At 53.5% G+C, this 25,356-nt stretch overlaps 1 protein-coding gene across 2 annotated transcripts in view; it reads left to right on the forward strand.

The window, feature by feature from the left end:
- CLIP2 (CAP-Gly domain containing linker protein 2) overlaps nucleotides 1–21,831 on the forward strand; it is a 75,524-nt gene extending 53,693 nt beyond the window's left edge. Inside the window, exons 9-17 of one of the 2 annotated variants that reach the window (XM_025275615.3) lie at nucleotides 1,731–1,835; nucleotides 3,755–4,690; nucleotides 7,289–7,346; nucleotides 10,022–10,105; nucleotides 11,227–11,383; nucleotides 12,889–13,048; nucleotides 14,821–15,012; nucleotides 15,535–15,597; nucleotides 19,790–21,831. In XM_025275615.3, the coding sequence (XP_025131400.3) occupies nucleotides 1,731–1,835; nucleotides 3,755–4,690; nucleotides 7,289–7,346; nucleotides 10,022–10,105; nucleotides 11,227–11,383; nucleotides 12,889–13,048; nucleotides 14,821–15,012; nucleotides 15,535–15,597; nucleotides 19,790–19,801 (1,767 nt within the window). In that variant the 3' untranslated portion in view covers nucleotides 19,802–21,831. The remainder of the gene's footprint in view (nucleotides 1–1,730; nucleotides 1,836–3,754; nucleotides 4,691–7,288; nucleotides 7,347–10,021; nucleotides 10,106–11,226; nucleotides 11,384–12,888; nucleotides 13,049–14,820; nucleotides 15,013–15,534; nucleotides 15,598–19,789) is intronic. The other variant, XM_044936330.2, reaches the window with a different exon arrangement.
- The last annotated feature ends 3,525 nt before the right edge of the window (nucleotides 21,832–25,356 follow it).

The following is a 25,356-nucleotide window of genomic DNA, read 5'->3' on the forward strand; positions in this document are numbered from 1 at the left end:
AAAGTTGGTGTGTGAGACAAAAATTACATCCACTCTTACACCGCCCTGCGGATAACCGTGGTGGCTGCTGCTCCTCACGCCCTGGGCAGTGTCCTTGGAGCAGAATAAAAGCCAGATTGTCCATCTCACTAAAATCTAGCCTTCAGAGGTGCTTTCCCGCCCCAAACTCCTAGGACTGAACTTAATTAAATTAAGCAAGCACCTCCCATGAGTTCCCCTGTGCCCACAGGGAGACCCCAATCCAGGGAACAGGAGGCTGAGAGTTCTGAAAGTGACAGGAAGGGGGCTTTTGCGGTGGTTGGGGTACCAAATGAAGTTGACCTTGAAATTGTGAAGCTAGAGGCTTTTTCTGGCCCTTGAGACCACCAATGTGGTATTTGTGATCAGGCTGTGTCTAGTGCCTGGGGTTGCAAAGAGTCAGACACAACTTAGCAACACTTTCACTTTTTTTTTTTTTTCCTTCAATTTAGTGTGGGTCCCGGGCAGGGTTGCCATGCCCACCATCAGGGGGAGAGAAGCAGGGGAGAACATGGCCTCTGCGAGGCTGGGGTTGAGTAACCATCTTTAGCCCTTAACTTTCTGAAAGAGACCAAGCATGGCTGTGTTTTAGCACTGCGCCATGCTGCCCTCTTGGGGGAGAGAGAGACACCTTTGTTCCTTTAGAAAAATTCACAGGAATAAGATTGGGAGCCTAAGGACATAAAGGCTCTATAGCTCTTGATGAACTGCGTGAGAGTTGCTGAGGCGATTCTGTCAGTCTGCTCTGCCACGGTCTCCCTTGTCGTGTTGGGTGTGTATTCTTGGGTTTTGCACAGCAGTGCCGTGATGCTCAGCCTGCCTCCCCAGACTGCCGCTCGGGTCTGCTATCACCTCGTCTCTCCTTGGTGATGACGGGCTGAGCCGAAGGATGCAGCGAACCCTCTGGCTTCTCCCTGCTGAGAACTTGGGGTCCAGACCCTTCTGGATGCCCAGAGCCTTGAGCCTCCTGCTGCCCCCGCAGATCTGTTGGGGTAAAATCGAAATGCCAGCCTGGATGCCCTGAGAATGTCGGGCTTTGTTAGCGTGTGAAGCGGGTGTTGTGAAGCTGGGACAAAAGCACCCTTGTGCTTTCGGGAGACCAGGCGTCCGCGGCGGGGGGCCCCGGGGAGTGGGCACCACTGGGGCCGGGTTCAGGGCAGGGCGATGGGAGACACAGCCCGGCCTCCACTTAGGAGGCTGGCCGGGGGGAAATCATGATGGTGTGGGTGTATTTGAAATCCTTCCTTTCAGTTGGTTCAACCTTCAGGACAGGCCTGGGGACCAGGAGTCCTGGGGTCGTTTACTCATCCATCCATCCTGGGGTTTCCTGGGCGCCGGTTTCTGTGCCTAAAGTGAGAAACGGGCTCGGCTCCCTGATGCGAGGTGGGCAGTAGGCCGGGGCTCTTCCCCAGGAGCTGCGAAAGGAAGGGCCACGTGGGGGGTGACAGAAGGGACCCGGGTGCCCGTGGTCGCCCCATCCAGCGGCCAGCTTGGGCAAGGTTGCTGCAGCCTGTCCTCCGCCCTTAAACAGATCTGGCAGCGAGGGGCGGGCACCTCCCCAGACCTCCTCTCTTCCTTCCACCTGTTCTCCTGTCTTGCGCACAGAAGATGACCTGCTTCTCTCTCTCTCTTTTTTTCTCTCTTTCTCCGGCTTCCTCTCGCCTGTGCTCCTCTCTCCTGTCCCCACCTCGCCACCCGCCCTGGGTGGACAGACCCAGACGCAGCTGGAGCACGCACGCATCGGGGAGCTGGAGCAAAACCTGCTACTGGAGAAAGCGCAGGCCGAGCGGCTGCTCCGAGAACTAGCCGACAACCGGGTAACCGCCGCTGCCAGCGCCTCGGCCCGCCAACGCCCCTGTCAGCGTCCCCGTTTTATTATTTTCTCTCTCTCTGGCTGCTCTTCTCCCAGTTTTGTTGGGTTTTTGTTTCTCCCTTTTGCATCCCTTCTAGGAGGGCAGTGCCGGTTTAGGAACGTGCTTCTGCGCTCCTCCGCCGTGTGATGCTGGTTGGAGGAGGGGGAGGTCTTGTTCTCCGGGACTTTGGGCCCCAGCTCGTGGTCCTATTGCCTGGGGAAGGTCCTGTGAGAGTCTCTCCCACCGCCCCACCCATGCCTTGCCCAGACAATGCTCTGTCGTGTTCAGCAACTGGGGGCTCTTGGGAACATTCTGCCCCTTGTGTGGAGGACCCATCCACCCCTCCCTTCTCCCCAGGCTGGGGAAGGCAGAGGTCAGGAGACTGGGGATCCAAGGTCTTCAATAGGGTGGCACGAAGGGCCAGCCTGAAGGACCTGGGGCTGAAGGAGTGTTGGGACTTTGAGGGAGTAGGGGATCCCCAGGGCATATGATTCTCCGTCAGCCCTAGGGTCTGAGTGGTTCCTAGGTCAGGGAAAGCTCTGTGTGGGAGTGAAGTCCCCCCGGAGTCCTAGGGCATGGTCTGAATCCAGTCTGTAGACCCTACTGGCCCCTCCCTGCCCACCATGCATGCCAGGGGCCGGCCTCCTATGCAGGTCCACCTCCAAACAGCTGGCCAGCCCAGCTGCAGGGCCCCTGGTGATAGAGTTAAACAGACAGCCGGCAGTGATTGACGAAAACCACTGTGCACAGTGTGTGGGTGTGGGGTGAGTGACCACCGGTTTCTGCAGGTTGGCCTCTGCACACGAGTGAGTGTGCGTGTGCCTGTGGGTGTCTGCAGATGCACACGGTCCCTGTCCACACGCTGGCCGTTGCCAGGTGACTGCGTGTGCAGTACACACGTGTGTACACAGCGGCTGCTTGCAGAAACAGTTGACAGGCTAAAGCCCTCCACACTGAGGCATCTTCCTCTAGGAAGGGTTCAACTCAACTTAAAAAACCAAAAACATGTTTATTGAACTAGAGATCACCTGCAGAAACAAATTCCCTAAGCTTATAAAAGATTTAAAACTCTCAAGTGTATTATTTTGCAATCCCTGACCACCGACTTGATCAAAGTGGATTTGGGCAGGTGGAGCCTCTGATCTCAGAGTTTTCCATTAGAAGATGGGTCTGGGCCTTATTTATTTATTTTTTTCTGCGTTAGGCATTAAAATGGCAGACCCTTCTTTGGCCACCCCCTCCAAACAGCCTCTCTGTGAATCCACTCAGTCTAGCTGAGACTTTTCTAGAGCAAGATAGTGCAAAATCCCCTCTGTCATGTCCACCCTTTAAAAATAATTTAAACTTGAAGAAAACCATAACCTCAAATAGACGGTTTCCTTTTTTTTCTCCCCCTCTTTGTTGTTCAGTCACTCAGTCATGTCCGCCTCTTTGCGACCCCGTGGACTGCAGCACGCCAGGCTTCCCTGTCCTTCACTGTCTCCTGGAGTTTGCTCAGACTCACGTTCAGTGAGTCGACGATGCCATCCAACCATTTTCTTCCTTGGTTGCTTTATTTATTTATTTTTGGCTGCACCACGCAGCACGCGGATCTTAGCTCCCCCTTCAGGGACTGAACCCGCACCTCTAGCATTGGGGTGTGGAGTCAACCTCTGGACCCACCAGGGAAGCCCCCAGATGGTTTCTTTTAACCACGGATTTGTCACAAGCCAGCTAGGGCAGCGGGGACCATTGAGTTCCCGAATCACTGGGGCCCAAGGCAGGGGGCGGTGCTCAGATGGGATGGGGTGTCCTTCCCGTGACCTTCCCCTGTCGTGTCCTCCTGTGCCCCCCTGCCCCCGCACCTGCGGCCCACTGACCCCGGTCTCCCTCTCTCCCGGTAGCTGACCACGGTGGCCGAGAAGTCGCGGGTGCTGCAGCTGGAGGAGGAACTCAGCCTGCGTCGCGAGGAGATCGAGGAGCTGCAGCAGTGCCTGCTCCTCTCGGGCCCACCACCCGCTGACCACCCTGAGGCCGCCGAGACCCTGCGGCTGCGAGAGCGACTGTTGTCGGCCAGCAAGGAGCGCCAGCGGGAGAGCGGCCTGCTGAGGGACAAGTATGAGAAGGCGCTGAGGGCCTACCAGGCGGAGGTGGACAAGCTGCGGGCGGCCAACGAAAAGTACGCGCAGGAGGTGGTGGACCTGAAGGCCAAGGTCCAGCAGGCCACCAGCGAGAACATGGGCCTCATGGACAACTGGAAGTCCAAGCTGGACTCGCTGGCCTCGGACCACCAGAAGTCCCTGGAGGATCTCAAGGCCACCCTGAACTCGGGCCCCGGCGCCCAGCAGAAGGAGATTGGGGAGCTGAAGGCTGTGATGGAGGGCATCAAGATGGAGCACCAGCTGGAGCTGGGCAACCTGAGGGCCAAGCATGACATTGAGACAGCCGTGCACGTGAAGGAGAAGGAGGGCCTGCGGCAGAAGCTGCAGGAGGCCCAGGAGGAGCTGGCTGCCATGCAGCAGCACTGGTGTGCCCAGCTGGAGGTGCAGGCCAGCCAGCACCGGCTGGAGCTGCAGGAGGCCCAGGACCAATGCCGCGACGCCGAGCTGCGCGTGCGCGAGCTGGAGAAGCTGGACGTGGAGTACCAGGGCCAGGCGCAGGCCATCGAGTTCCTCAAGGAGCAGATCTCCCTGGCCGAGAAGAAGATGCTGGACTATGAGCTGCTGCAGCGCTCCGAAGCCCAGAGCAAGCAGGAGGCCGAGAAGCTGCGGGAGAAGCTTCTGGTCACCGAAAACAGACTCCAGGCCGTCGAGTCCCTGTGTTCGGCCCAACACACCCATGTAGGTGGCCGCCGCCCCTCCTGCCCATGGGGCGGCAAGCAGCCCCGGGCTCAAGGGCCCTGCTGGGGGAGGGTTCCGGCGTCTGTTGACCTTTTTATTTGCAGCCCAGGGAAGCGTCCCCGTTGCCCGCCCCACCTGGAGCATACCAGTCTGAGATCACAGGGCACCTGGCTCAGAGGAGGAGCCCCTGGCCCCTCTCTCAGAAGGGCAGCAGGTCTGAGTGACCGTGGGGCCCCCAAGCAGTCTGAGCAGACCTGGCTGGGTCCCCACAGGCCAGCCTGGAAAGGAGTGTCCCTGGGCAGCAGCCTTCTCCCCAGCTGGTAGGCACGTCCCACCGTGCAGGCTCCCAGGCCTCCTCAAGGTGTTGGTACCAGGAGCTCCAGCACTGGGCTGGCAGAGATGTGGAAGGCAAACCCTGCCCACCCCTGGGCAGGGGTAAGAGAGTCCCATTTCTGACCCGAGCGCCGACCTCGGGGACCTGAGGGTGGCCCCCTATTTGCCAGTCCCAACAAGACGGAACAACAGTCTGGCAGCCACTTTCCCAAGTGGAGCGGTAGGGTAGGGGAGTGGTCCCGGGAGTGGGCTCTGCAAGGCCAGAGGGCTGTGACTCTGGGGAGACTGCTGCCCCCCGTATCAGCTTTGCTGCAAATCTAGAAGTCCCAGCTGAGCACAATGGGGAGGCTGGGACCCCAGGTGTCAAGAACAGGTGCTCCCGTGGGCCAGGAAGGGCCTCGTGAGTGGATCTGGGCACCACACCCGGTGCAGGCCCTAGGATGCCCCATCTCACCTGGATTCCCTTGGGGTCCATATTGGCTCCATTTCATAGATGAGCAAACCCAGATTCCAAGGCGGAGTAGCTTTCCCGGAGTTTCTTGCCCATCAGTGGCAGAGTTCCTGTTGAACCCCACTGCCTAAGGGCCAGAGAAGTACCCGGAATGACAAAGTCTTATATGAAGGGACAATTTGCAGCAAAATCGTTGCCTCCCCCCACTCTCTGCCCCCTATCTCGAGGCTTGTAGGATCTTAGCTACCCGACCAGAGATTGAACCCCGGGCCCCTGCAGTAGAAGCTTGGGGTCCTAACCACTGGACCACCAGGGAAATCCCAAGATGGTTGCCTTGTTATCAGCCCCAGTGGTTCTTGAGCTTCTGGTTCCCCTTGTACATTTAATCCAGAATTCAGTGTTTGAGCAACCAGCATTCAGAAGTTCTCCATACAGGGGGTGCCTTTTTTGTAAAAGGCCTGCCTGTGTCATGCCTTAAGGCCCCACCGCACCAGCCATCTGCCCCCTTCTCCCAGGCGGGGGCCCCTGTTAGCAAATGCCCTCCCAGGATGCTGGGCAGAGGGGAGAAGAAGAGCCCCAGGTTAGCTGTGTGCACACGGCCTGGTTGGCTGCTCAGGGCAGGAGGGTCAGGCTTGGGGCCCCAGGACCTGGACTCCCTTAGCAGGGAGGTTGGGAGTTGCTGTGGTTCCACAGGATGGCCTTGCTGCCCCTCTGTCACAGACCTCACCCCAGGGAATGGGTGGTGACCTTAGAAACGCCCACTGATTTCCACACACGTGGGACCTTGGTCTGGACCCACATGCCCTCCAGATTCAAAGGTTTAAGTTCAAGGACAACTTGATTTTTGTTTTCATGTGTAAGAATGGGAATTTTTAAAAAAAGTTTAACCTGTGCCTCGTTTTTCCTGCAATGTGTATAAATAAAGACCTAGGGGGCTTTGTTAATCACAACAGACTGGCTGAAGTAGGGCTGGGGATGTATGAGCGGAGGTATGAGGGGCAGGCGGATGGAGGTGACTGCCTGCTCAACTCTGCGCTGCCCTGATATGCAGTGCTAGGGTCTGGCAAACTGCAGGCTCAGGGGACGGCCAGCTTCGCTTGTGCAGGAAGCCAGAAATTTCTGCCAAGAAGCAGCAAGGAGCCTGTTGATGTTTGCCACACAGATTTTTTTTTTTTTCTTAGTTGATTTTTTTGCTTCTTTGCTTCTGGGTTTGTTTTTTAAAGGAAGTGTTAGATCCCCTGGAGTAGGGCATGGCAGCCCACTCCAGTATTCTTGCCTGGAGAATCCCATGGAGGGAGGAGCCTGGCGGGCTACAGTCCATAGGGTCGCGCAGAGTCAGACACGACTGAAATGACTTAGCACGCGTGCACGCACACAGAGAAAGAAAGTAGCGTTTCTTGAAGTCCCTCTGGGAGCTGTCTAGGCGTGCTCTGCATGCGCTGCCCCATGGCAGTCGATTCTTGTTTTATGGATGGGAAACCGAGGCTGGAAGTCTTGCCTCTGGATAATGGTGGAAACAGTCCCAGGACCCATCTCTGTAGGCATCCCCAGGAAGGAGACATCTGTTTAATATGATAGACATTTGCAAACAGGAAAGGACAGGCAGTGATCACATGGATGCTGTGTAGGCAGCCCTGGGGGTCCCTGGGAGCAGAGCGGGGGTCCTCTTGTCAGGGAAGCCAGACCTAGAACATCTGTGCCCCCTGCTACAGCAAGTCCATGAAAGTCTCCTTGAACTGGGGAGACATGCGCTGGCTGGGGCTGGGGGCTGAGACGGGGAGGCGAGCATCCCCCTTACAGGGCTCTCCTTTCAGATGATTGAGTCCAACGACATTTCAGGGGAGAAGATCAGGATGAAGGAGACTGTGGAGGGTGAGTGGCCACTGGGCCTGGTGGGATGTGGGGCTTTGGGGAAAGGCTGGTGGGTTTTGCCTCCAAGCTCGGTTCGACTTTGTTTTGCGTCATCTGGTGTTTGGTGAAAGCTGCCTGGGCTTCCCAGGTGGCACTAGTGGTAAAGAATCCACCATCCAGTGCAGGAAACATAAGAGACACGGGTTCAATCCCCGGGTCAGGAAGATGGGCTGGAGGAGGGGATGTCAACCCACTCCAGTATTCTTACCTGCACAATCCCATGGACAGAGGAGCCTGGCGGGCTACAGTCATAGAATCACAGAGTTGGACATGACTAAAGTGACTTAGCACACACATGCAAGAGCCGCCTGCTGTGTGCACCAAACACTCACCCACCATGGGAGGAGGGCAAAGGCTGTTTATTGAGAACTTGATTGTCTGTGTGGTGGTGTTATTTTTCTTTTTTTCAAGATATTTTTTGATGTGGACCATTTTAAAAGTTTTACAGTATAGCTCCCCAACCAGGCATCGAACCCACGTGCCCTGCATTGGAAGGCAAAGTCTTAACCATTGGACCACCAGGGAAAGTCCCTTGCCATGCAGATTTTTAAAAATCAATCTTTGTTTTTGGGATCTTGGGTTTATTTTTTTTTCTGTGTAAATCTCTGATTCATGTAGAATTCTTACTCCAGGTGTGAGGTAAGGATCCACTTTTATTTTTTTCCCCAAGAGTGCCCACTTAACCCAGCACCGTTTTTGAAAAACTCATCTCCCTGTCTCCACTGATTTGAATGAACCAAACTTACTGTCTTTAAATTCCATCAGGTAATTGACTCTAGATTTTTTTTTTTCCTTTCCAATGACCAATCTGTCTGTTCATGTACCACTTTAACAGTGTTTTGAAGCTTCATTTATATTTCAGTTATTGGCAAGGCTGGTCTTTGGCTCTGTTTTTTTCAAAATTCTCTCGCCCGTTCTTTTTTTATTTATTTGGCTTTGCTGGATCTTGGTTGCAGCATATGGGATCTAATTCCCTGACCAGGCGTTGAACCCCAGGTGTCCTGCCTTGGGAGCATGGAGTCTTGGCCACTGGACAACTAGGGAAGTCCCCCCCCCCCCACCGTTTTTTTTTTTTAATTGAGACATAATTTAAGTAAAATCAACCATTTTAAAGCAAACCATTCAGGGGCTTTGATATATTTAGAGTGTTGTGCAATCATCTCTTCTGTCTAGTTCCAAAACTTTTTCATCACTCCAAGAGCAAGCCCCGTATGCATTATCAGTCATTCTCTTATGTTCCCCTCATTGCAGCTGCTGACAAGTGCTAATCTGCTGTCTGTCTCTATGGATTTGCCTCTTCTGGATATTTCATATAGATAGCATCATATAACATGTGGCCTTTTATGTCTGGCTTATTCACTTTGCATAATATATTCAAGGTTCATCCACATTATAGCACGCGTCAGTGCTTCATTCCCATGTGGGACCAAAGGCCATCGTATGCATACGCCCAGTTTTGTTACCCGTTCACCTGTCAATGCACAGCTGGGTGGCTTCCACCTTTCAGCCACTGTGAACAGTGTTGCTGTAAGAGTGCATGTGGGGATACTTCTCGAGCTCCTGTTTTCAGCTCTTTGAGGGTATATACTCGGGAGGGGAATTGTTAAATTGTATAGTAATTGCAGGCTTCCCTGGTGGCGCAGTGGTAAAGAATCTGCCTGCTAACGCAGGAGACTCAGGTTCGATCCTTAGAGCGGGAAGATCCCCTGGAGAAGGGAATGGCAACCCGCTCCAGTATTCTTGCCTAGAAAATTGCATGAACACAGGAGCCTGGTGGGCTACTGTCCATGGGGTCGCAAAGAGTCGGACATGACTCAGCAACTGAGCACACACACCCATGGTAATTGTGTGTTTAATTCTTTGAAGAAGTTTTTTTTTTTTTGCCAAATTCTCTTGGCTGATCTTGCTTATTTTTCCAAGTGACTTTGTTTATTTTTATTTAAATATTTTTCCTTTTTAAAAATTTTTATTTACTTATTAAAAATTTTTTTTTTCCAAGTGATTTTAGAATTAGCTTATCTGGTTCACAAAAATTACAGTCTGGCTGACATTTTTACTGGCTTCACATTGAATTTATAAATTAACGTACAGAAAGTTAACACATTTCTAGAACTTTGCTTGCATCTTTTTCATGACTGTCCTGGGCTATCCAGTATTGAATGCATGTGGCCAGGTGACATGAGCACCTTTATTAGCCCCATTTTTCACTTGAGGAAGCTGAGAGTCTGAGAGTTAAGTTGCTCAAGACCATACAACACTGGCATCTCTTCTTCAGGGTGGGTTACCCAGGCTTCCCTTGTGGCTCAGCTGGTAAAGAATCTGCCTGCAATGCAGGAGACCTGGGTTAGATCCCGGGGTTGGGAAGATCCCCTGGAGAAGGGAAAGGCTACGCACTCCAGTATTCTGGCCTAGAGAATTCCATGGACTGTATAGTCCATGCAGTTGGAAAGAGCTGGACACAACTGAGCAACTTTCACTTCACCCAGAAGGTCGATTGTCTTGAGAAAGAACTTAGACTCTGGAAGCCAAATGTGATGTCATTTTAGGGTTCGGATGGGAGGGCCAGCCCCTCGTCCACCAGATTGCATTGTTAGCTCTGGGGTACTGATGGCCCCTCATCTCTCCCTTCTCCCCAGGCCTGCAGGACAAGCTGAACAAAAGGGACAAAGAGGTGACAGCCTTAACATCTCAGACCGAGATGCTCAGGGCCCAAGTAAGTGGTAAGTCTCCCTCCTTCCGGGCAGATGCGGGGGCTCTCATTGGACCACGTGCCAGTCCAGCGGGGGAGGGGGAGATGACGCTGGTCAGGGTGCCCTTCCCCACTCTGCCTTGAGGAGAAGTCAGCCTGGCCCAGGTGGCCTGCACTGGACTTCCACCTGGGCAGCGGTGAGGGGGGCATGGTAGCCCACACTTCATCTGTAATATAAGTGGGGACCCCAGGGACTTCCCTGGTGGTTTGGTGGTTAGGACTCTGCGCTTCCAATGCAGGGGTCAGTAGTTTGATCCATGGTGGGGGAACTAAGATCCCATAGGCCGAATGGCACAGACACAAAAAACAAATGGGGGACCCCAGCCACCTTCTCTCCCCAGAGCCAGGCCTCTGTGCCCTGTGTTCTGCAATCGCATCACAACTTATCTCTTTCTGGGCTTGAAGACCCCTGGGTTTCAATCTCTCTGCCTTTTGGTATAGTATTTGGGCACCAGCCCCTGGAAGAAATACCAGGACTTCAGAATTGGGAGGGGAAGGACTTTGGCTGCAGCAAAAGTCAAGGCCCAGGGGAAATGGGGATGAAGCCAGAGGGTAGCCTGGTGGGGCGGGGGGATTGGGAGGGGGCCTGGAATCTGTGACTTGGTGACGAACTGGCCGTGCTTCTTGTCCACCAGAATGCCCGTGGTGGTGCCCGTGAGCCGGCCCCCATCCTGGGAAACGGTTCTCACCCCCCCTTCTCTCCACTCCCCATCATGTTCACGTGGCTTAATGGGTCCTGACAAAGGTCAGTTGACCTCAGGTTCCTCCGGGGCCAAGGTGAAGTTGTAGATTTCCCTCATCCAGGCAACATTGTAAACACCCCTGTCTCTCGAAGGCTGGACTGCTTTCCTGACACCAGAGGGCCCGGCTGCTGTGTGGGGGCCATGGTCTGCTTTTCCTAAGTAGCTCTTCTCGGCCCCTTGCTGCCTGGCCCTGCAGGACAAGGGAGGTCCGCTCAGTGGTGTGTGTCCCTGTTAACACCCCCCTCTCCCCAGGAAAGCCTGCTGCCTGCCCGGGCCTTGGCCCCTGGGTGGGACAGGTTTCCTTGGCGATCCCAACCCTCTCCCTTCTTGCCCTGCTGGCTGGCCTCAGCACTGGAGAGCAAGTGCAGGTCGGGGGAGAAGAAGGTGGACACCCTCCAGAAAGAGAAGCGGCGCTTAGAGGCGGAGCTGGAGGCCGTGTCCCGGAAGACCCATGATGCCTCGGGCCAGCTGGTCCTCATCAGCCAGGAGCTGCTCCGGAAGGAGCGGTGAGTAAGCCGTGGGCGGTGATTAGACCAGCGTGACCCTCACTCCACCAGCTAATAGTACCCAGTCTTTTTTGAAGGTGTAGACAAATGACTGGCATCACCTGTGATCACCATACTGTCTGCTGCTAAGCTCCAACGAAGCCTCAGAATCCTTCTTAACACAGTTCTCCAAGCAGTGCTCATAGGAAAGATTAGTGGTTCCCAAATATCTTGGTCTTGGGGACCCTTTGAAACTCTTAAAAATTATTGAGGACTCCCACCTCCTCTTCCTTGAAGCCTTCCTTGGTTGATGTAGGCTACCATGAGCAGCTCCTTGCTTCTTTGGTACTTAGGATGGGAGTGGGAGATCAGCTAGAAATGTGTTGGCAGATTAAACGAGTAGAGATTTATTTTCCTCACATAACAAGAAATCTGGAGGTAGCTACAGCTGGCATTTGGTTCAGTGGCTCAAGGTACCAATGCCAACACCTTTGCTCTCTTGGGTTCTGTTAGACTCTTCCTCATGATTGCAGGGTGGCTGCTGAGGCTCCAGCCATCAGGTGCCATCATTCAGAGTAGGAAGAAGGAAGAAAGGGAAAGGGTCAGTGCCAGCAAACTTTTACTTTATTCTTTTAACTACATATGGCCACCTAGAGAGGGAATTTTCCCCTCCTCTAAAGTAGATTCTGGCAAGGGGAAGAACTTAAAAGGGGTGTGTCCTTTTCTCCCAGCCTCTGCCCATGGGAGACATTGCTAATTGATCACTGCACTCTTTTTCTGCAAAGTCCAGATGTGACCTCAGAATCAATCTCACCACAGTATTCCAGGCAGCTGCTGCCAGTTAATTAAGAGTTGACGTAGGAAATAAAACTTATTTGATATCAGGTATTTAAAATGTCTTGCCCCGTGAGCTCTCTTGGAAAAATGCTTTATTTTTTATTTAATTTAATTTTATTATTATCTTAAAAATGTATCTTATTGGGATTTACCTGGTGGTCTAGTGGTTAAGAATCTGCCTTGCAGTGCAGGGGACACAGGTTTAATCCCTAGTCGGGGAACTAAGATCCCATAAACCGCACAGCAGCTAAGCCTGTGCACCACAACTAAGACCTGATGCAGCCAAATAAAAATATAAATATTTTAAAAAATAAGTAAATAAAAAGTATTTTATGGAAGTTACATTTATTTACAACATTATAAAAGTTTTGTGTATACATTATATTTCTACTTCTGTACTATTTTTAATTAAACAAATATATATTCTCTTAAAAAAAAAAACTTCAAAAAAATTCTAAGAAAGGCTGAGTCCTCTTGACTGTTGGGTTCCTAAACCCTAGTCTCTCCAGCTGTGGTCCGATGGTTTCAAGCCTCCTGCTTCCTCTGTGGCCCCTCCCGGCACAGACGCTGTGTCTTGGTAGCCAGAATCCCCCTTGGGATGGCCAGTCTCAGGCACCTGGCTAAGTGTGGAGGATGAGAGCTGAGGGACCCAGACTGACTGCTGTTCTGTCCACCCCCGCCCCCTACAGGAGTCTGAATGAACTGCGGGTATTGCTGCTGGAGGCCAATCGCCACTCCCCGGGGCCTGAGAGGGACCTGAGCCGGGAGGTCCACAAGGCCGAGTGGCGGATCAAGGAGCAGAAACTCAAGGATGACATCCGAGGCCTGCGGGAAAAGCTGACGGGGCTGGTACGTGGGGAAGGGGGCGGCCTGGGGATAGGGGACACCAGGGAGGGGCTGGGGCAACCTGCTATTCAGGCCTTGGAGATTGGTGACCTTCTGGAGCCACCCCAGGGACTGCCAAGTCACAGTGAGGGTTCAAAACCCCCTAGAACCACTGGCAGGGTTTTGTAGACGTCATGGCTGGTTGTGTGGCTGTCTGGGTGATGCAGTGCAAAAGAAGATTCCCTAAGAGTCTGACCAGTCCAGAGATGGGGTGGCCTACTGCCAGGTGGTGAGCTCCCCTTCCAGGGAAGTAATCAACCAGAAGCCAGCTCCTTGTTCAGGGTCCTGCGGTGGCGATTCAAGCATCCATCTCAGGGACGAGAGGGGAACAGAGGCCTGACTGAGCGGAGTCCCCAGAAGTGCAGGTGGGGTAGGCTGGTAGCACAGGACAGACTCATCCCACTCCATCCCCCATTGGTCAGCATTCAAGACTAGCCTGTGGCCGGTTCCTGGGCCTGGTCAACTCCAGGGTGTGGACAGGTTAGGTCCAGGAGGACAGGTTTGCTGTCAGGGGAAGCTGCTCCAAAGCCCCTCACTGCCCACCTGCCCAGCCACAGGGGTTCAGCCACAGTGGAGGAGATGGAAGAAGAGGGGCCTCGCAGGCAGGAGGGGAGCCCAGGACCCGCCTGCTGCCATAGGAGCAGCCTTAGACCTGCAGGGTTAAGGGAGGGGGATGTCCATTATTCTGTTTGCACCGAGATTGTGGGCATGGGGACCACCGGGCCCAGCTGCTCTGCGGCCTTTCAGCCCTGGCAGGTCTGCCCAGCAGAGAGTGGTTACAGACCCCTCTGTGGTCCTCACGGTGCTGTGAGCTTGGGTGTGACTTGGAAACCAAGACCCTGGGGGTGGTGGGGCCTTGGGAGTTCTGATTCCAAGACTTTCCGAGAGCTGCATGGAGGGGGCGGAGCCACGCCTTCTCCATGAACCACAAGCTGGTCAAGTTTACACGTGACCAGCCTCTCCCCTGTCCCCACTGTACTGTCCCCAGCACCACAGCGAACTAGGGATGGGCTTGGTGGTTAGAAACCTCCTTAAGTGAGGGAGGTTCGGATGGAGTGGGAGGTTTGGGTAGAGGATCGGAGCAGAGCAGAAGGACCTAGAAGCACCCGCCCAAGGAGGGCAGTGCAGGGAGGATTTGTGGTCTGCCCATCTCCGTGGTAGCAGGCGGGTCCTGGGCTCTCCTCCCGCCTGTGAGGCCCCTCTTCTTCCATCTCCTCCACCATGGTGGGCGGGGTCAGCTGCAGAGCGTTTGGAAGGGAAGGGAAGGAATGTCCTATTGAGGAGGGCGGTGGGGGGTTTCTGAGGAGAGGTTCAGGGGATGAGGCTATGGGTGGTCTAGGGCTGAAGAGGAAGGACCCACGTAAGACAGTGTGGAGGGAGTCGGGGGATACCGGAAGGAAAGAGGAGAGGGAGGGGTCCTAGGTTTGGAGACTTGGAAAACGTGGAGTATTTGATAGAACCTGGGAATCCAGGGCAGGGAGCAGGAAAGATGCTTCTGTAGGGACCCTCAGGTGAGGGAGGGAGGCTTGAGGGGCATCCTGGTGATGCCCAGGCCTGACCCAGAGATGACGTGGGACAGATGAGTGTCCTGCCAGAGAAGAAGTCACCCTTCCGCAGCACATACACGCATACACACACATATGCATGCACGCACAGACACACACACTCTTCTTCTCTACACACACACGCACGCACACACATACACACATGCTCATCCTCTCTCCTGCTGCTTCCAGGACAAAGAGAAGTCCCTGTCGGATCAGAGGCGCTACTCCCTCATCGACCCGTCCTCATCCTCGGCACCGGAGCTCCTGCGGCTGCAGCACCAGCTGATAAGCACGGAGGACGCGCTGAGGGACGCACTGGACCAGGCTCAGCAGGTGGAGAGGCTCGTGGAGGCCATGAGGAGCTGCCCCGACAAGTCCCAGGTGAGCTGGGTGCCCCCCAGGTCTGGGGGGAGAGCCTCAGCCTTGCCCCCTGGAAGTCCCAGCCCGAGGGGTCCATGCCTTTATCCTGAGGAGCTCAGACGAAGGGCGGAGATGCAGCCTTGCCCTGAGAGCCTAGATTTCCCCATTTTGATGGGCTCTGCTCAGAGTTCTGGGCTTTCCAGGTGGTGCTGGTGGTAAAGAACCCACCTGCAATGCAGGAGACACAGAGACACAAGTTCGATGCCTGGGTAGGGAATATCCCCTAGAGGAGGGCATGGCAACCCACTTCAGTATTCTTGCCTGGGAAATCCCATGGACAGAGGAGCCTGGCAGGCTATGGTCCATGGGGTCGCACAGAATCGGACACGACTAAGTGACTTAGCAGACTTAGCACTCACAAATGCACGCTCAGAGTTCAGAGCCTGCGATGGTCCCGTCGGGAAGACCTCACCATCTAGTGGACGAACCGGGAAATGCTAGCTGGTGCACCTCGCTCAGCCTCTCGCCCTTGACTCTTAACAGGCCATCGGCAATTCTGGTTCTGCAAACGGCATCCACCAGCAAGACAAGGCCCACAAACAAGAGGTAAGGGGCACCCTGTCCCCGGGGGGATTTGCTCCGTCACTCCTATGGCCCTCGCGTGCAGGCTGACTTGTCTGGAGAGGAAACTTTGAAAAGGCAGCAAAAGAACAAAGACACATTTTTCAAGAGCCTTTGGGCTACTCATAGAGGGGGGGCCGCGGAGCCAAACTTGATTCAGTTCCCATCCTGCTCTTTTAACTTTGTTCCCCTTTCCAAAAAACCTTTTATTATAAAATAATATGTACCTATTTGGAAACTTTGGGGAAAAAACTCAAAAATACACAAGGAAGAAAACACTGGACGTTCCCTGGTGGTCCAGTGGTTAGCACTCTTCACGTGCACCGCAAGGGGTACAGGTGTTATCTCTGGTCAGGGAACTAAGATCCCACAAGCTGTGCAGCGTGGACAGAAAAAAACACTCACCAGTAGCTCTTCTACCCAGAGATGACCAAAGCTGACATTACTTTGCTAAGCATGCACGTGTGTGTGTGTGTGTGTGTGTGTTTATGTCCACATGTACAGCCAGTCCGAACTATTCCGTTTGCAAACTCACCTGCTTGGTGACATGTATCTGTAACCCCACATTCCACACTGACAGCATTTTTGTGGTCATTCACAGACACGTGCAGAGCAGAGAAAAATGTAATCGCCTGAGACATGGCATGTTCCCAAACGAGCCTGTACAAAGCAGCGTGCTTGTACAAACATCCTGCAAACAAGTGTCCTTCTCACGGTCTATTTAGTGACACGTTTCTCACATTTTCATGCTTTTTTTCTTGGTGATTTCCACTGTTTAAAATGGTCCCCAAGCGTCATCTTGTGTTCTAGAAGAGCCGTCTAGAGTTCCTAAGTGCAGGAAGGCTGCAATGTGCCTTCCAGAAAATACTTTAGAGAAGCTGCATTCAGGCATGAGTTATAGTGCTGCCGGCCTTGAGTTCATTATTAATGAGTCAACAACACATATTCAGTGAAATGTTTTAAACAGAAGCGCGCATGAAACATGGTTACCTGTTGATCAATTGATGAAAACGTCAGATCAGAGATTTGCAGGAACCTTGTATTTCCACTGAGAGCAATGGTTCAGTTTTTGCTGGTTCCATGACAGTTTGATTCTATAGAACAGGACTCCTGCAAATAACGAAGATTGTTATGTGTGTGTATATATGTCTGTAAATCTATGTACACATTAACTTAAAAAAAAAAAATGTATTCCTGGTGGCTCAGACAGTAAAGAATCTGCCTGCCAATGCAGGAGACCCAAGTTCAATCCCCAGTTGGGAAGATCCCCTGGAGAAGGAAATAGCAACCGACTCCAGTTTTCTTGCCTGGAGAATTCCATGGACAGAGGAGCCTGGCAGGCTACAGTCCATGGGGCGCAAAGAATCAGACATGACTGAGTGACTAATACATATAGTTGACATATATACATGCTTTTTTTAAAGTTGTATTTTTAAGATTTTTTTTTTTAATGTGGACCATTTGTAAAGTCTTTATTGAATGTGTTACAGTATTGCTTCTTTTTTTTTGTTTTGGTTTTTTGGCCCCAAGGCATGTGGAATCTTAGCTTCCTGACCAGGGATCGAACCTGTACCTCCTGCATTGGAAGGCAAAGGAGAAGTCCCTACACATTCTTTTTATTTCTAAATAATTTTTAATTGACAAAAAAGTTACAAGAATTTTAAAAAAGCACCTAGAAGGACTTTCCTGGTGGTCCAGTGGCAAAGACTCCAAGCTCCTGCAGGGGGCCCCAGTTGGATCCCTGGTTGGGGAACTAGATCCCACAGGCCACAGTTAGAAAACCCCACAGGCTGCAATGAAGACTTAAGATCCCTCGTGCTGCAACTAAGACCTGGTGCAGCCAAATAAATAAATAACTATGCAAGTGATGATGTTAGTCGCTCAGTCATGTCTGACTCTTTGCGACCCCGTGGACTGTAGCCCGCCAGGCTCCTCTGTCCATGGGGATTCTCCAGGCAAGAATACTGGAGTGGGTTGCCATGCCCGCCTCCAGGGGATCTTCCTGACCCAGGAATCGAACCTTCGTCTCCTGCCTTGCCGGCGGATTCTTTACCGCTGAGCCACCAGGGACGCCCATAAATACCTATATGCAGATACAAACTAAAAGTAAATAGTGCCTGGAGCATCAGCTCTTCTTTCCCCCCATAACACGTGGTTGACATTTTGCCCCATTTGCTTTACTTTTTGTTCTCGTGTGTGTAGATGTGTGTTATATGCATGTAATATTTTTCTGAACCATTTGAGTATAATTGCATATTCAGTCTGCATTCCCTGAGAAACAGGCCGTGATTTTACATAAACACAGTACAGTTACCAATCTCAGCAAATGTCATGCTGTTATGAGATTTGTTAATACAGCCAGTCATACTCCCTACCTGTTTTCTTCAGTTGACCCTGGCGTATCTTCACGGCTGTCTCCCTGCCCCAATCCAGGATCCAGTCTAAGGTTAATGAGGCTCGTTGCATTTACTTGTTATGTCTTCTTTAGTCTCCTTGCATCTGGAACATTTCCTCCATTTCGCTTGGATTTTGATGACATTGGCATTTTTGAAACACAATCCCTCCCTCTTTGTTTAATAGAAGATTCCTCCTTTGAGGTTTGACTGTCCTTTGGGGTGATTAGAGCCGGGTTCTGCCAGTCAGGCTGAAATACTCGGTCAAGGTCATGTTCTTCTCCAGGCATCATGACTGAGGCACGTGATGTCCATCTGCCCTTCATTCCATGTGTGAATCTTAATCACCTGGTCGAGGTGTTGTCTGACTCCTACTGCACGGTTACTGGTTCTTTCTGAATGAATATTCAGTGGAGACCCTGGAAGACCTTGTGAATTCTCTGTCCCTGACTCAAATGCCCCCTGGATTCATCATCGGTCTGTGAATCTTGCCTGAGCTGTCTTTATTGTGATGGTTGCAAAGTAGCACGTGAATTATTTCATTTTAATCTTTTTGGCCATACCACACTGCTTCTGGGATCTTGGTTCTCCAACCAGGGATCTAACCTGGCCCCCTGCAGTGGAAGGGTGGAATCCTAACCACCTGACCGCTAGGAAACTCCCTAAATTATGTAATGGAGTAGATAGCGTGCTCCAACTCAACGGATGTGAGTTTGAGCAAATTCCGGGAGATGGTGAAGGACACGGAAGCCTGTTGCGCTGCAGTCCATGGGGTCACAAAGAGTCAGATGCAACTTAGCGACTGAACAACAAAGCATGCTCTAATATTCAATTTCACCTCCTGGTTTTTTTCAACTGAATATTTTAAACGTAGCATCTTCTCTCTTTTTTAAGCAGTCTCTGTAAAGTCTACGCTTTATAAAATTGTGGGCGGAAAATTGGTTTCCCAGGACTTTCGTGGGCCTGACTCCCTTGCTGGGAATGTGTTTTGCTGGGTTCTGTATTAAGGGGGTGTCTGGTGGCCCACACCCCACAGTTAGCTCCTGCCATTCGCCTACAGTGTTAGAGAGCCCCCCTGGGGCCCAGGTGCCAGCCCAGTTAGGCTCTGTCCCTGGCTCCCTGTGTGACCTTGCGCCTTGGGCTGGAGGAAAGAAGGCTTGTTCTTCCAGCTCAGCCGATGGGGCCATGGCTGCAGGCACTCACCTGGAGACCAGAGAACCCTGGCCACAGCATCTGCCGAGGGCCTGGCCTTGGGGGTGAGAAGCAGAGAGAGATGGATGTGGGGAGGTGGGGAACCTGCACCAGACCTGAGAGCAGGGTGGAAACAGGAAGCTATAGCAGGACCTGTCAGGGTTGTGTCTGCAGAGGAGCCACCCGTACCGGGCCCCTTGGGAGTTGATGTCTAGACCTTTGTGTGGCTTTGTCCTGCAAGGCGCACGGGGTTCATCCCAGTTTACAGATGTGAAAACTGAGGCTTGGAGTCTCAGCACAAGTTTTCCTTTCCTCGGATCCAGCCTCCACACAGGCCCTCAGAGCTCTTTGTAAATCTTGCCTGCTCTTGCCTCTTCCCTTCAACTTCCCATAAACCACTCCCACCCCGCTTCCTGTCTCGCTGTGCCCCAAACACTCAGCACAGAGTGCTCCTGCCTCAGGGCCTTTGCACGTGCTGTTCTTCCCACTCCTGGCACAAGCCAGTTCTCCTCCCCCAGCCCCGCCCCACCCCCTCTGCCCCTTGCCCCTGGGCCTCCTGAGACCCTTGCTGACCAAGCCCTTGCTCTCTGCAGGACAAGCACTGACCCTGAGGGATACCGTGGAGTGGCCCAGTCTGGACCAGAGCTCCTCCAGCCTGCCCCGGCGGCGCCCCCTCCAGGCAGGGGGCAGGACTGTCGCTTTGAAGACGAGAACAGTGTTTGTAACAATGATGTACCCACCGCCGTGGACAATCCCCTACCCCCGACCCCCTTGCCGGACCAGGAGGCTTCCTCAAGCACGACCTTCAACAGAGAGCGGTACAGCCCTGGCCTGGCCCCCCAGGACCTGCAGCCTGGACGCCCTGGACACCCGGCAGTTTCTGGAGTTGGCTCGGGGAGGCTGGGGTGATCCGAACAGGCCCCTCTCCCCAGAACGCGCTGCCCTGAGGACCGTCTTGGCCCCTGGGCGTGTCCCCACTCCCTTTCTTCCCCTCCTTCTCCTGGGGGTCCCTCTCAGACCCCCGAGAGCCATTGTCCCAGGAAGGGGCCAGAGGAGGGCCCCAGCTTCCCCTTCAGGCACCAAGGAGAGAAGTCTGGTCATTTGGAGGCAGGAGGAGGCCCCCTTTTCTGCAGCCTCTTCCAGACTAAGGCAGTCTCCAGGGCTTCTTGTCCCCACACACTGAGCCTCTTGCAAACAGTGGTACAAGTTCCCCTCGGCCCGTCTGCCCAGCAAGGCCCCAGGTTCAAAGTGCTGGGAGGTGGGCCCTTCGTTCTGACCCCAGCGCACACGCAGCTCCAAGCTGCTGATGTCCGGAGGGTGGTCCCCAAGGCCAGGAGCCACAGTATTAGGAAAGTCTGGAAGCCCCTTTCCTTCCCCCACCCATCCCCAGAGACCTGGCTTGGAGCTGGGGCAGGGAGGTCACAGGGAGGCCCCAGACCAGCCCTTTGGGTGTGTTTTGACTGGTAGGACTGTGCTGTCCCCCGGGTTGACTTGATGTTCTGAAACCAGCCTCCCACTGGCAGATTCACCCATGCAGACCCTGACATATACACCTTCTGACCCTTGGCACTGGCACACTGAGGGGTCACGCATACACACATGCCGTGTGGGTGAGACCTTTGCAGTCAGTCATGCTTGGACCACGTGGACGCTCACCCTCGGGCTCCAGGATGGAGCCCCAGGCCTGGCAGGGCTGCGATTGCACACACTACAAATGTGCCTGCAGCCTCGTGCACAGAATCAGCCAGGTACACGTGGGTGAGCCTTCAGGGAGGCGTGGCCATGCACATGCATCTGAACACACAGCCCAACAGTCCCCTTTCAGTGGTACGAAGCGTCTGCCTGGGGCATTTTAAGTCCTGTCTCCTGTAGCCAAGAAAAGAACCCAAGGATTGACTGGGGAAGAAAAATCTCCCCACCTTCCCCCAAGCCTTCCAAGTTACTCCAGCCTCGTTTGTGATGGGAAAGCCAGCGTCTGCCTGAAGCCCCACCTCTAGAGCCGGGAGACCTACAGATGGTTGCCTTGCGCTGCAGCGTCTCCGTGGAGGCCTGCCCCACCTCCCCCAGCTTACGGGCCTCTCTCCCTAGGGGTAGAGGGGGTGCCTGATGGGCCAGCATGGTGTTCCCCAGTTGCACCAGGACAGGTATGCAGGTGGTGCCCAGGCCACCCCTGAGTGCTCCCAGGTACAGGTGGGTGGTCTTCACGTCCTTGCCCCAAAGCAGCCCACCCCAGGGGCAGCCAGTTAGTCCTATCGGCCCCTCCTCGCTCCCCGTTGGCTTTCGGTAGCTCTTGCATGCGGTTTCATTAACAACGGTCTAGAAGCAATGCTGTAGTGGCTTAACCCAGAGTCAAATACTACTCTTTCCAGCAAAATCAGGCAGCTGCCCTGCCCACTGGAGGCACTGATTAGTCTACTAACAGCCAAAAGCCCACTCTGAGAGGAGTTGAGCCCCCGGGATGGGCTGGCAGGTGGCAAGCGCTTTCCCCATGAGCATCTGCGCCTGCCCAGTGCGTGCTCAGCCGTGCCCCTCCCCAAGCCCTCCTGCACCCTCCCCTTCCCTTCCCCAAAGTGGAATTGTTGAAGTGTGGCGAGTCCGTGCTCGAGACAATAAAGCTTGTGACTGAGGTCCAGGACCCCTGCAGTTTCTGCTTCTCTCTCTCTGTGGGCCTCCTGGCCTCCCCCCAATGTCTCCTAGCTCATGAACATCCAGGTTCCAGGAGTCTGACTTGATCCTGTTCTCCTGGTGGACTGATAGCTAATTCTTACTCAAATGTGAATGGCTAATAAAGGCCTCAGGGGGCCTGGTGTGGAACAAGTGTGGAACTGAGCTGCCTTGTCTGAGAAGAGGGAGCTCAACTAAAGCGGCAGAGAACCAGAGAAAGGGGGCAGCAGTGTAAGCCGGGCAAGGCTGCCAGAGAGGCATGACGGTTTGGATTTGAATCTGTTGGAGATGTAAGTGGGCCCACAAGGAAAAATCGAAGTCTCCCCTGTACAAAACAGTGATGGATCCCCTAACAAATTCGATGAGTTCAGTGAGAACGCTTAAGATAGCTAATGCTGCCCCCTGCAGTAAGATGTCTTTAGATCACGTAGTCACTTATGCCAGCTTTATGGTCATTTTGCAGGCTGTTCAATTGAGGGTCCCTCCCACCCCCCATCCCTCTCCATAGAGACCAAACAAGGCTCTCGAGGTTAACAGCTGAATGTGTCCAGCTCTGTGCCCTTTGTCGGGCACTGCGTCAGCAGAGTCCTGGAGGAAGCAGTGAGACTGTGCAGTGGGGGAATGAGAATTTAAAAGGAGGGCCTGTGTGCTCAGGTGTGGACAGGGACCCACGAGGGACTCAACTGCAGACAGAATTCCAGCGGGCAGTGTGGCCCGGTAGGGAAGGAGAAAAAAGAAAGTGAAAGAAAGTCGTGTCCGACTTTTTGTGACCCCCATGGGTTACAGTCCATGGAACTCTCCAAGCCAGGACACTGGAGTGGGCAGCCTTTCTCTTCTCCAGGGGATCTTCCCAACCCAGGAATCAAACCCAGGCCTCCCACATTGCAGGAGGAGTCTTTACCAGTTGAGCTACAAGGGAAGCCCAAGAATACTGCGGTGGGTAGCCTATCCCTGCTCCAGGGGATCATCCCCACCCAGGAATCGAACCAGGGTCTCCTGCATCGCAGATGGATTCTTTACCAACTGAGCTATCATGGAAGCCCTAGGACGGCAACTGCCTCTCCACTCCCGTCCCTGCCTTCTGCCGACCACTCCCATTGGCCGAATCTCTGCCGGCCCCTCCCATTGGCTGAACCTCTGTCGGCCCCTCCCATTGGCTGAACCTCTGCCGGCCCCTCCCATTGGCTGAACCCAAGGCAAGGGAGCCTATTGGAGGCTGTGTAGGTCATTCCCTGGGGGCACAGCCAGGCTGGAGATAGGGAGGCAAGGTGGGGACTAAAGCAGCGCTGTCGACTGCAGTGTTCACCAAAGACAGATTGCGGGTGGGTTTTGTTGTCTTTGGGTTTTGTTTTTGTTTCTCTGTTGTTTTTTTGTTTGCTTTGCTGTGCAGCACCATGAGGTGTTTGGCGAAGGTAAGAAACCTGGTAAGTGACCAAAATTCAAAACCAGACCGTCCAGTTCTTTTTTGTTTGTTTTCTTTGCTCTGACCATGCGTCACAGCTTGTGGGATCTTAGTTCCCCTACGAGGGATCGAACCCAGGCCCTCGGCAGTGAAAGCACGGAGTCTTAAACACTGGACAGCCAGAGAATTCCCCAGACCGTCCAGTTTTTAAACCTGCTCATGTTCTTTGCATGTCCCTGGGATCCCTAACCAAGGAACCAACCCCAGCTCCCTGCAGTGGGGGCTCAGAGTCCTAACCACTGGACCACCAGGGAAGTCCTGGGGCTGGATTTAAACAGCACCCAATTCTTGGGCTTCCGCTGCCTCTAATATAAATGGTCTCTTTTTCCAGAATGCATCATCCCAGTATTTTGAAATTCAGAGAGCTTCTGCAGAAAGATTCTTTCCTCTGAGACCAAACACCACTGTGACCTATGTGTTTTTCCCCCATTTTACCCAAGGCACTGGGTTGACCCTGTCCCCTGCCAGGTAATGACACTGAATGGGTCACCCTCCCCAGGGTAAAGCATTTCAGGGACTAGTTTAACCTTTGGTGGAAACGCTGGGAGCTTGTGGTCAAAGAAGAGTGAGATCCCCACCCACTCATGGCTCCCAGGCCAGCAGTCATTGGAACCCCATGTTAACTGCTATGAAGAAAGGATTGTGAGGGGTGGCAGGGAGGAAGGAAGTGGGGGCAGACAGGGACTGTCATGGGGAGGGAGAGGGGCATGGTGTCTCTGGCCCTTACTGCCACCAGAGGGTGCGTGGGACCTGAGGCTGGGTGAACAAGGGCTTGAATCTCACGAAAGGAGCTTCCTGAGTCCTTGTCTGCCCAGGGCTTGGCATCCAGAAGGTGGAGGGCGGAAGGTGGGCACCTGAAGCAGGGTGAGGGGGCCCTCCACCAGGTGTGAAGCGGTGACGACAGTCTGCCACACAGAGCCCTGCTCACAGGGTGCTCAGAGCCTGGGCGGGTGGGTAGGAAGCCCCAGGGCTGCAGCTGTGGGGGGTGGGCAGCTTCAGAGAGGTGGCTACAAGGTCAAAGCCTGGGAAGGCAGCCTGGAGCCCTTCAGCTGGTGGAGGGCGGGGCGGGGGGCGGGCAGTGGTCTCTGACTGCATCACCCTGGAAGAGACCAAGCACCAGACACCCTTGGGGTTCAGCCCAGCCCACCACCCTCTGACTGCGGGCCAGGCGCGTTGCTTCACTTCCATGAGTCTCAGTTTCTTCATCTGTAAAATGGAGACCATAAAACCAATCTTGTGCACTGTGGAGTCTGAGTCCACAGAAGCCCTTAGGTTAAAGGATACACCCAGTGGTTTCCTGTACTCTCCCATCCAAGCAGAAAAGTTGTTCCTTCTCCATCTGCCTCTGGGAGCCCCCAGCCCTGGCTTGCTGGGCCCCTGGACAGTCCAGTTTAGAGGCAGCAAGGGTGCTTCCCCCAGGGCCAGGTCTGGGGTACGGTGGGAGGGGGTGGGAGCCTGCCACTCCAGAGGGTGTCTCCACACCACCCCTGGGTCGACTTTCCTAACTTTGAAGTGTTAAGATAACGTCAGCCGTGCAGAATTGTAAGAATTCCCACACACCCTTCACCAGCTTCCTCTCCTGTCAACTTCTTGCCCGATCACAGGACTGCAATCCAAGTAGAACACGGACATCGGTAGGGTACTGTGAACTCAAGTACAGACTTTACTTGAATTTCACTGGTTTTCCTTCTAACTATCCCTGTTCCAGAATTCCAGCTAGGATCCCACAGGGCATCATCCAGTCTGTAGTTTTCCTGGTCTTTCACGACCTTGACACATTTGAAGAACACTCGCCCAATGTCCCCCACTTTGGTGTTTTCTCAGAATTAGATGGAGCCCCAAGGTGATGTGCCCTGTCGGGGCACCATATCAGGGGTACCTGATTTCATCATCTACCAGTGAGGGTTAACTTGGATCACTTGGTTAAGGTAATGTGTGCTAGGATTCTCCACTATCAACTTACTCTTTTGTCCATTTATAATTCATAACTATTTTAGAGGAAATGCTTTGAGATTATGCAGATGCCCCCCTTTC

The sequence above is a fragment of the Bubalus bubalis genome, chromosome 24, assembly GCF_019923935.1.
Source record: "Bubalus bubalis isolate 160015118507 breed Murrah chromosome 24, NDDB_SH_1, whole genome shotgun sequence".
Taxonomy (NCBI): Eukaryota; Metazoa; Chordata; class Mammalia; order Artiodactyla; family Bovidae; genus Bubalus; species Bubalus bubalis.